At 37.4% G+C, this 12,306-nt stretch overlaps 1 protein-coding gene across 1 annotated transcript; it reads right to left on the bottom strand.

The window, feature by feature from the left end:
• Window positions 1-5,582: 5,582 nt before the first annotated feature.
• Window positions 5,583-10,753, bottom strand: pfdn4 (prefoldin subunit 4). Its single transcript, XM_080031286.1, has 4 exons — window positions 10,687-10,753; window positions 9,345-9,452; window positions 8,253-8,393; window positions 5,583-6,410 (listed from the first exon to the last, which is right to left on the bottom strand). Exons 1-4 carry the CDS (start codon window positions 10,714-10,716, stop codon window positions 6,279-6,281), a joined length of 411 nt encoding a protein of 136 aa, XP_079887412.1. The 5' UTR covers window positions 10,717-10,753; the 3' UTR covers window positions 5,583-6,278.
• Window positions 10,754-12,306: the final 1,553 nt, after the last annotated feature.

The following is a 12,306-nucleotide window of genomic DNA, read 5'->3' as shown; positions in this document are numbered from 1 at the left end:
ATATTCACTGCTACTCAATCTTGCTTTGTGCTTTTTTTAAGGCTTTTTTTCTCTTTCTTAAACCCCACGGTGCGGCTTATACTTGACATTCTCTCATAATGTGGTGCACTGCAGCTGTCGAGGCGAAAAGGACCCTCATCTCCCAAATCCAATCACTCAGAAAATCACTGGGTTTAGAAGTCTACAGTTGAGATATTCGGCATGTAGTTGGCCCGGTGGTCAACAACAGGGACTGCAAAGAAGGATTATTAAATGTATTGTCATTTATTAATTTATGTCAGAAAATTCTATAAAAATTTGACCATTACAATTTTTCTTGTATATAATCAATATCTTGTTTGGTCGGATCAAAAGTCAAAAATGATATAGAATAGAGAAAATAAGCTTTAGAGAAAGGTACAGTGTTTATCATTTATTGGCATTTTTCACAACAGACTTGGGAAAAATGGAATATAATATTCACATGTATGTTTTTATTATAACCTTAGAATTAACCTTTTATATCTACATAGGAGCAGGTCACCCTCCATTGAGGCCGCCACAGTGCGGCTGCCATGTTTAGACAGTGGCACAGAACGGACAAACCTAACGGCCTTATGTGGGGAAATGCACCTGATGGAAGAAGTACTATAGAATAAATAACTAAATACATCTTCACCTCATTACTTGATATGGTGGAAAGACTTAAGGCAGTGGTGGATGATGCCATCTTTAGTAACTAGCTTCTAGTCCATCCAAAAGAACAAGATGCTGTCTGCAAGGTATTTTATTTTCCAAATACAAGTATTAATGTCCACAGTATGAATTGCATGTCCTTTGACTGGTGGCATGTTGCATTGTGCTTTTTGAGGAGCGGTTGAGATTGCTCCTCACTAGTAGTTTGTGATGAATCAAAGCCGTACAGCTGTGTAAGCCATGACGAATGGCTGGAGCTGCTATGGGATTTTTTCAACCCGTCTTGGTTGATTCTCCTGACATTTAGACTAACATACAGAGACAGTGAGCAAACACAATTCTTCACTGTAGCACCAGTGTGGAGAAAATGATGAAGTGTGCACAAACTCTCTATGGAGAAGACAGGCCACCGGCACAACCTGCAATGTACTACTAGATCATTCGTTATTGAGAAGAAAGAGATGTATATACAGTATGTGATGGAGAGATGGAGTTGGCATATCACACTTTACAGGGATAGTTCAGTATTTTTGAAGTGTGGTTGGGTTGTAGGAGGTTCATATGCATACTAGTGAGTGTGTTACCTTATGGAGATGGTGATAATTGCTGTCACTATAAGGAGTTAAAGGGGACATATTATGCAAAAACTCGGGTTTAAATGTGTATTTCCGAGGTCTACTAGAAAAGGTTTTAATGGTCTATTGTACAAAAAGCCCATTAGTTTTCTACCAATGCCCATTTCTTCATTGCCTTTTCAGGCCTCTCCCTAAAAAATTTGGTTTTGACATCTACCCCCCTCCTATCTACATGGGCGTGCATGCACCGCCCTGCTCATTTACTCTATACCTACCTATATGGGCATGGCACACGCCCAGCTGTCAGTTTTGTTTACTTTTGGCCAATGCAGCATGGAGATCGATGTTACCATGTTTACCTTCATTTCTACAGCAAATATCAGCACACTTATCACTTCTAAACCAAAAGCTTTACAACTGAACCTGGTCAGGCAGGAGTCTGAGCTGAAAACTGTGAAAATTGCATCAAGATTTCTGGTTTCCCTGACATTATCCTCAGGTAAATACAGTTTAAATATGTCACAGTCAGTAGCAGAATATGAGCTAAGTATTTATGAATAAACTCTCTAAACTTGTAACATACAACGTTTTATGTATGTCTCTACAGGTTAAACTGGGGAATGATCTACAACCCAGTGGAGTGAAAGCTTTGGTTGTGAAGCCATGCTGTAAATGTACAGTAACGTGGCAGGAAAGGAATGTATCATGTCAAGATCCACTGGAAAGACATTATCTTTTGTAAAAAAAAAAATATATAGAAACAATTACAGTCAGAGCTGCAAATTATCTGACACCCTTTCAATACCTAGTAGGTAATGTATCATTTGTATTGTGATCACTCATTTATAATAAAGTTTTACTGTTAAAACATGTATTGTGTTGCTTACTGTCACTGTTTGCTTCGTGTAGTAAAGGATTACTTGAAACTCACATTTTCATAGTCAGGATGTTGGACTAGTTTTCAGACCGATCTACATGCATTGACTTATACGTTTTTTAATTCAACCCTTTATCTCTCTGAAGATTTTTTCTTTGAAACAGTATCATTACATTTTAAAATGACCAAAACCATACTTAAAAATAAAGCAGTTTATTCATAGCCAGTGAAATGGAAATATAAAGTGTACATAATTCAAACAGAAGCAAAGCCATATTGTATGTAACTGTCCAGTTGTTGCTGGTGGGCCCTGAAGAAGACCACCTGTTCCACCCAGTGAACAGTCCTCTGATGGAACAGATAGTGTGACGGTCCTTATGGGTCAACGCTCAGGTCACCCAGATAGCTGTAAAACATGGCACATTCAATGTTACATCATGTGTAGCCTACATACATGATACATCTGTAGTTATGGCAAAGCTACAAACTAATGAAAATATATTTTTTCTTCCATTATTAAATAAGATGGGCCACTAATAAGTTCAGTATAGCCCTTGCTCAAGGGCTATACTGAACTGTTTTCACACAGGGGCTGTCACGGACAGACTCACAGATCTAACCGTTAGCATAAAAGCTAACGGGCGCTAACGCAGTTTCACTGTTTTCACACAGGGGCTGTCACGGACAGACTCACAGATCTAACCGTTAGCATAAAAGCTAACGGGCGCTAACGCTAACGCTAACTACTTAACCCAGAGACATTCTCTCGTTTCAGTCGGCGTTGGTTATTATAGGAGGGATAAATTAAAGCACATTACACACATTGAACTCATAAACGGACAGATTTGTTTTTAAATAGGACTACTTACATTTCCAGAGGAGAGATGGTGTCTCTCTGTCTTCCAGGCACAATCTCCTCCACACTCCAGTATAACAGCAGATCACACTAGATTGTCAACCTTTGCTGGGCATAGCCAAACAACAAAAAATGAAGTAAATCCATTCAGCCCCGGTCTGCTTCGAGGCTGGGGTGTGATGGTAGCTTGAGGATGAGCTAACACTGCAGCTTGCTTCTCCTCTGTTGTTGCATGAGCGAGTGGAGGCTCAGCTGTGTGTGGTTACCAACGGGGCGTCTTGATTGGCCAATCAACTACCGAGTTTCTGGTAAGCTTTCCCGTGGGAGTATTTATGATAATGAAAACCGACCGGTTTCGTCACCAGTCTGTGTTTTTTGGAAGAAACCTTCAAATCCCCCTTTTTTCTAAAAAAGCATCCCTGAAGAAACTGACACATTTGTTTTTTTGAAGCTTGTGTGTGCTGGTAGAGACCCCAATAACCTAAAAGGGTGCCCAAACACCTGCAATGTTTTGTTTTTCATAATATGTCCCCTTTAAAGGGAGATGTCGCTGTAGCAGAAGTCAGCCTTGTACTGTTGCAGAGGAGGCGTGCAAAGAATAGGTTTTCTCCATATATAAAAATGCTAACCTAAATGATAAATGTCCAATCAATTAATAATGTATGATATTTCTATAGCACTTTTGTCAGTGCTTAAAGTCGCTTGTTCGCTAAATTTATAAATGTGGCGAAAAACGATTTTTCTTCAGGCCCCCTCTGCAAAACTACAATGTTGACATCGCCCCAATCTAGTTAAAATGACTGCTCTTATACCACCATCTCCATAAGGTGACAGACTAACTAACTAGCAGTACCTCATACAACCCCACTTCAAAAATACCGAACTGTCCCTTTAAACGTGAAGCCCTTGTTCACTTAGGAATCCCCCTGTATTTGCCTTTGCTTTCCTTTACATGTCATTCACAATTCTTCCATTGTGCAAACATGTTTGACGTAGTTCTCCCATATTTACAATGCGCAGCCCTGTCCAATACACTCCAAAGAGCTTGTGTCTTGATCCTTGTTAAAGCTTGTTTGACTTGAAAGGGAAATGATTGGGGAGACAGAGACACCCTCTGGCCAGCTTGTGATGTTACTGCACTGAAGCTTGATCTTAAATGCGGGACAATGCAGGCAAACGTGTTGATTTTAAGTTTTGATTTAAATGCAAATAAATCAGATATTGCCAACAATTCTGAAAAAAATTTAAGACAAAATGTATTGTTTTAATGTAAGTAATCAACTGTCTGGCAAAGTGTCATGATATCGTTAAGTTAAACATTGTACCCTATTCACCTGCTGTCTCACCTTAAAAGGAACCATTTACTATCACACACACAGACTTGATTTTGCTGATATAAATTCAGATTGTGTTCCTCCGATACATCACGGCTTAGCCTTAAGTCGTTCCATTTTAACTGCTGTTATTTAGGAAGAGACACAGATCAATGACTCATCAGGTTCTGGCAAAGACCGCATGCCGCCCTTTGTGACCATTTTGAGACCGTGGTCGCTTCAGAAGGGAATCGCACTCATTTCAAAAGCTGTCAAAATGGTCTTAATGTTCGCTACAATGGCACTGATTATAAACAACATCTGTGTCATTATTAGTGATAGAGAGAGAGAGAGAGGGAGGGAGAGAGATAGAGAGAGAGAGACAAACAGACACAGATAGAGAGAGATAGAGAGAGCACACCTCAGAGAGAATTCCACACCAGGTCTCACATTATAATTTTAACTGTTGGCTGCTAATTTTATTATTAAGTATATGCATTATAAGTTGTAATGTGTATATGCATGTATATCAATGGGGGGACGGGGGGCTTCATTGCTTGTTCATTTGCAATTATGTAATGCTATGGGAATACCGTTTTTTTGTGTAATAGTCATCCTAATAGAGCTTTTTTAATGAGGAGAGAGAGAGACAGAGAATGAATGAACAAGGCCATATGGGAAATAAGTCCAGTCATTTCCATGCGTTTTCCTTTGAGCCGGGGCTTAAGACAAGCCTGTGTGGGTGGGTGTCCCCTTAATCACATAGCTATGGATGTTCCACCAGGAAACTTCTTAATTGAGATATTGATCCTCCCGAGGTGTACTGCGCCGCTATAACTTTAAGCTCTCTATTCCTTTTTCTTCTTTAATTTTCACATATTTTATGAGCTCACGGAGGCCACACTTTAATGAGGTGTGTGCACTCTGGGTATTTGCAGGGAGCGACCAGCCGCCTGGCATACAGAGAGAGTTATCTGAGAAAAATGGTGCAAAGATAATCAGAATCAGAAAACCAAAATCCACATCAGATTTCACCTGAAACCATTCTTTAAATATGGGAAGTACTTTAGGGACACTTGTTTTGATTCATGGATTGACTAGCTGAATTGCTGCAACAGTAATTATGTTGATAAATTAAATACATTTTATCCATCCTGTACCTGTGACATTTTTGCAGCAGTCCACACATATCAAATGTGGAGATCATTTGCATCTTCTAAAATGTCATTTCTGTATCAGACACAAGAGCAATACAAGTTTTACATTATTATTAGGTCCTGTAAGTTCATTCACATCGCCTAAATGCCTACACAAACAAATTTAAGAGATACGTGAAACATTGTGCATGCACTTTAACTTGGGTGTCATTCCACTTGTGATTGAAATTAGTTTTTTTAAGTCAAATATATTAATTTAATTTATTTTATTTTATTAAGTTTGAAAAAAAGATGATGAATGTGTAACTCAATAACAAATGATCCTAATCTAAATTCTGAATAAAAGTCAGACAAAGGTAATACTTTTAGATTTTAACTTTTTAGTCATTAACACTGAGACATAGAGTGATGTGTCAAAACAAGAACATTTGTTAGTTTCATCCTTTTTTTATGGCCATCAAACAAATTCAGTTCACAAAATAAGCTGTTTCTTTCTCTTTTTTACTTCAGTTTGATCAACAGAGTACAACGGAAACACTTTCATTAAATACTGGACCAACCAATTAAAATGTGTTAGTAACAATTTGCATTTATTTAATCTTCAAAACTTTACCTTTGTTGTCCTTGTGAAACTAAAAATGGAGACACCAACTGTGAAAACAAAAAAGCCAGAAGCTACAATTCTACGCCGTTCGTTTGTTCACGCCCAGTTCTATTACATGTTGTGTTGGTTTTGGAAAACGCTCTGTGGATGTGACATAAGAGCTGTGAGAAATGTCCACTTATATATAAATATAGGCAGCTGTGAATGTCCGTTTGACCCGCTCAGCTCTCGTCGGCCTCCAGGTTAATGTTGTTGCCGAACTTTGCGTAGAGCTGAATCTTCAGATCCCCCAACAGAGTCTGAATGGCTGACACCCGTCCCTCCAGACCCTTCACCTCCTGCTCTAGCGCCTCCTATATACACAACACGGAAAACTACGGTTAAAAGATGGCCACTGCAATGTGTCACCACAGGAGACAAACAACAACAACTTCTTCCTACCCCTTTTGAACATTACTATGTGTTACTGTATTTTCGTAAGGAGTCGACTATGTTGTTTTTTAATCTTTGTTTATACGTGCATTTTATTTCTGTAATTTAAGGTTGCCTTTTAAATATCTGGCAGGGGACAACAAATGAAAACTAGCCTCTTAGGCTAACTCTGGCTCACTTACATTTTGAATGTTGATTAGTGTGCAATGTCCCTGAAATAAACCAATAAAAAAATATAATTTTAAGTTTTTTTGCTGTTGCTGATATGTTACCAAGAATGCAGTTTATTTTTTTGTTGCTTATACGTATTTTAACATGTTTAATGAATGGAAAAATAAATTGACAGCTTCAAGACATTTCCATAAAACGCTTTTGGGAAAAATACTACTACTGATTCGCTCTATTGGAACAAATTCAGAAGGAATGGAGCAATCTGATGAGGAAAGAAAAGAAAATATCATGAATGTGGACAAAATGAAGCTCAGCAGATATTATGAATTTAAAAGTAGGGCTTTATTTAGAAAAAATATCTAAGTGATATTATTGGGACAGATATTGCAACATCATTCTTTTTGTGTGAATCTGTAACAAAATAATGACTGTAGAATATGATGTGTAGGCAGGACATCTCTGCGATTTGCCAATATTGAAATTTAAAATGGGATTGTTGACACGCATTTCGCCTTAAAAGAAACATTGCACCTCCTACGATTTGAAAATTACACTAGGTCATGTTGCGATTTCGATTATTTGTGCAGCCCTATTTTAAAGTGAGACGTTCTCAACACATTTGTCATTCACTGTGGAGTAGCAGACTGCTTCACATCAATCAATACAGGCGGGTGCATTGTGCTTTGCTGCCGTTTCATCACACAACACACACAATGACACACAGACAGATGGGAGGACATGGCCCAATCTCAAGTCCCCCTCGGTCAATGCCTGGCTGTCCTACCCTATACTGTATAGCAGCTATGAAGCAGTGATACTGGCAAGTGCACCAAGGAGGATCTCAAGCCCTCCTTTGTGGCACTGCCATCTGGAAGGAGGTTTTTCTGTTACCTTAGCACATTGCCAAGGCTTTGTTCTAAGCTAACTGGCTGTAGCTTCAAATTTACAACTGTATTAAACATGTAAATCTGGGCCTGACTTAGAGCCAAATTTGAGCACACATTTTTATTTATTGCAGGAATATGTCTGTAGCACTGAGAGAATCAAACCACGTCTGCCATTAGGGCTTTACTGGCTTTATTTTGGTTGGGTAATCCTTCCCCAGAGGCTGTCATTTCTGATGTAACTTACTGACTTTAACCTTATTTAACTTCATAGAACGTTTATGTACGTTAAATCCCCATTTGGTGATGAAAATAAACCTTTCTTGATATTTGTATCCAGTACAATGTGTACAAATGTATTAATATGAACAAAAAAAGCTTTTAACATGCTTGACAACGCAATGTTTAATTTTCATTTGTTTTAAAAGACCATCTTGTAATTTTGTATCAAATATAAACACATTCAAGAACACCACACATTTTACCTTGACACAATACAGTGTGGAGTGTAATATTGTGTTAATTGTCTAAATACTTTTTTTAAGTAAACATGCTTATTTATTCTTCTAAAGGTTATTTGCTTAGGGTTAGTAACTGCTTATCAAATCACTTCCTCTATCTTATCAATATATGTTCAATTCTGCTTCACAGTGCTGTAATTTGATGAGGGTCTTCCCCTGATGATAACAAGACATTAACTTAACCTACCTTTGCAGCCTCCAGCATCTCCTGTGTCTCTTCCTGGGTGTGGCTGACAAACACATCACCGATTTGATAAGGGATCAATAGAGAGTCGTCGTCAAACATCATGAGGTCGTCGCTGGCATCCTGTAGATTCTGCAGAGATTTCTAGACAAGAGACAATAGGCAGACCGTTATATTGTCTTTCAGTTTAAAAGGTGCAGTGTGCAGTTTCAGGGGAGGGGGACTTATTTACATTTGGAGTGCCTGCGGTTAGTTTACAAAACATGTTTAATTTACATGGAATTCTTTATATTGAATAATTCTATCATCATCAATCAAAACAAAATTAATTCAAACGTAAGACTAGAATATGTGTGTAAACAAACCGGTGGGCCCTGCTGCTGTAAACAACAACAGAGAAACAGTAACTTTTCAGGTATGTTTCTAACTCAAAACAGTGTTCCGGGGATCACATTGTCTTTGAGGAAAGTTTGTTTAAAAAACATTTTCACTTCTTTGGAACACCCAAAATTACATAGTGCACCTTTAAAGCTGGCAAACTAAATATTTGTAATTTAATAGCAGCTGCCACTGCTCCTCAAGACAGTAATTAACCGTGACTCATCTGTACAAAGGGAGCTTAACTGGAATCAGTCCGTGTTGATTTAACGTCACGGCCATTTTTATAAAGGATGTACTTTGTGGCTTTTGATGAAGTGTTAAACTAAGAGGTGTACACAAGGTAGGATTCAGGTTAAGAGTAAACAGTAGAAAACACCTCTCTGTGTATCCCACATCCCAGCTCACTCAACTTCACTCAACACTCTCTAGAAAAACAGTTCAAAGGAAACCTTGGGAAAACTCTTAACAAGGTTCCTATGACTTACACATCCATTTTACAAAAATCAAAAAAGGAGAGAAAAAAAACACATCAATAAACTGTGGGTTGGAGATGATTTAGTACAGAACAAGAGTTCTTTAATCTACTTCAAGTGTTGAAAATATTATATTTTTTATTGAATCCTTTTATTTCAAGTTATTCAAAAATTCAAAACTTAAAATCCATCACTTAACTGTTGCATCGTGGCCATGTCAGGTCATGCCACGCTAACTTACTTTCTTTGACTCTATTTCATTTCTCAGCTCGTTCATCCGACTCGTGTTCCTGGCAAACTTGTTGATCTTCTGTTGGTCCTCAAAAGTCACGTTCACGTCTTCAACCGCCTGAAAAAGAAGAAATTGAGTTCAGGGTTCATACAGCTCAAGACAAGTTAAATTAGGACTTTAAAATGCCACTCAAAATCAAATTATATTAAAGACCACATTTACAAAAAATCAATTCAACATATCAATTCTTAGAGAAAGGACTAAGGAAGAATTTTGCCCAAATGTAATATCAAAATGATCTCCTTTGAACGTTTTTTTTAATGTTTAATTAGGTATGTTATTGTTTTCAGGCCATCCAAAACACACAACCAAAAATAATAATGCGTCACTTAAATCACTCAGACGCAATGAGGCAGTGTCTGTTGACATATCTGATCACACCTCGCTGATCTGTGTGATGTTCATGTGAGAGGAAAATGTAAATGACATGTTTAAAAATTAAAAAAATACTATCAATTATTTCAAGATTTTAAATGGCAACCTCAGACATTTTTTTTATTAATAAAATTAATAAACTCCTTATGTCTGTTATATTTCAAGACAAAAACCACGTCAATTTATTTTGGATGGGGTCAACATTAAAAGAAAAACACGATTTATTACGTTCAGTGATAGAGTAAGAAAATCTACTCCAAATGTGGAGAAATATGATTGTTAACCTGATATGACGTTGTTTTATTTCAGGGCATTCAAAATATGCAACCAACTATTTTGAGATCTGAAATCGATACATCAGAAGAAAGAAACATTGAGATTGGTCAAATGCTTCTCTTCACGTCTTAGCATTTTTGAGACAGAAATCAGACATATTGAACACATTTTAATAGAAATTAATGCCTGTTTTGAGATTAATAAACCCAATGCCTTTTAGAGCTTTTAACGATCAGTACTGAGCCCTGTGAGTCGAAAGCTATTGTTGGATTTCACCAGTTAAACCGCACATGGCCAACGAGTAACATTTAAATGGTAATCTCTAATGGCGTCCTGTCAACATTATGGACTATCACTGCCCTTGTTTGGTTAGTTATCATCCTAATAATATTCCCTATTAGTCTGGTGATCTATTAGTTACCTAATATAATGCTAAATCTCACATTTAACGGTAAAGCTAGCTAGCTTGTCACTGACGTGAGCTACATGAGGGTGTGTCCAACGTAGTGAAAGCCGGTAGCGGTTGTTTTCTCCCCCACATCAATCTCTACCGGTTTATTTGAACACTTATCTACGAATACAATCTAAACTACGGTGCCTTGAAAACAAAGAAGAAGTGTATTTTATGTTATAAACTTACTACAGTTCCCTTCATCATGGTGGCTGCCATCTTTGCTTCCTCGACTGCACAGAGACAGCGCGACACAACGGAGAGATAAAACTACACCGCCACCTAGCGGGATCAACGGTATTACATCAAAAACAAAATAAAAACAATATCATACAGAGAATGCTTTAAAGTTTCCAGAAGTGGTCAAAAGAAAGATAGATAGCAAAAAATATTAAATAAAAATATTAAAAATAAAGATTATAGAGGGATACAAAAGTAATCTAAAATGTAATCAAAAATAAAATACAAAATGTCAGTAGGCTATATCTCTTGTGTCTCATTGTTTTGATTTGTCACCTTTCCTTGTATAAGGGTCTGTGCTCCTCCTCAATTTAGTTTTTGTCATGGGATTGAGGAACTCCTGCACAATTTATATTTATTTTTGTATGATGCTTGTGTGGTTTTTCACAGCACCTATATAGATGTGTAGATATGTTTCCTGTGATTACTGTATATGCTTCTTGATGTGTGTCTATTACAGCTTAACAGTCAATCATTTAATACAATTTTTATTAATTTCACCAAAAGTGAGAAGTCAGCCATTTTTTTAAATTTTTTATTACAGTAATTTTTCATTTTGAGAACTTGCTGACAGTATGCCAAACTTGTTATCATATCAACCGGAACTGCTGTTCTGTAAATATTCCTACGGCAAACAGCACTACACCCAAGATCAAATATTTACTTAAACACATCTGCAAAGCTGCAGCGCTCTTAACCCAATTTAGACGAGCCAAAACAAAGATAAATGAGGACAAGTATCCTGAGAAATCTGAATGTTAACAAAATGCTATCACCAAAAAAATCTGAATTTGACCTACATTGGATAACTCTTGATAGGCCATTTCTACCAGCTAGACACAAACTAACTCAGTGTTTTGTAAGCGGCCTTGCCACTAGTATAAACCAGTGGGCTGCCATGCGTTGGTACATCATGAAGAGTTTGCTTGAGGTCTCTGGGCTGCAGGCCTTCGCATGAAGTCAGAGGTTCACGTTCCAAACAGGGGGAATCCGACTCCCACCTCAATGTGCAGGCTATAGGCTACAATTGATGCATTGTGTTGCATGGATTCCAAGCCTTTTCATAATAAATACAATACATACTGCACTGCACATTTATAGTCTTTAAACACAATTTTAGTTTGCACTTTCTTTCATCGTAAAACACATTCAAGACACTTTGCGATTATAGTTGATTTGCATGAAGAGGGTTCACTTTTTTTTGTAGTTTGGAGGAAAAACAATCGAAAATTAGCTTTTGTAAGCACAGATCACAGCAAAATTACTCACATATGCATCAAACAACACATACAGATGAGAATAACAAAAGAGGGAAGAATAATTTGATGAGCTAAAGTCTGTTTTTCATTGATCCCTGCACGGCTCTCAGATAGGCCTGTGTGTATTGATGCATTGACAAAGCCCTCAAAGACATTTAAACATGATTATGTGGAACTCTATTAAGACAGTGATTGCAATACAGAGCTCTTTGTATTGTCTTGATTAAGGGTGACAGTAAAGCAACTACTTGCTCTTTGCAAATCAAAAAGATTTTTCAATCAAATAATATCTAAGCGTTACAATTAGGTC

Source organism: Ammodytes marinus (assembly GCF_949987685.1).
Source record: "Ammodytes marinus genome assembly, chromosome: 7".
Lineage (NCBI taxonomy): Eukaryota > Metazoa > Chordata > Actinopteri > Uranoscopiformes > Ammodytidae > Ammodytes > Ammodytes marinus.
The sequence above is the reverse complement of the archived record's forward strand: the minus strand, read 5'-3'. Positions and strand labels throughout refer to the sequence as shown.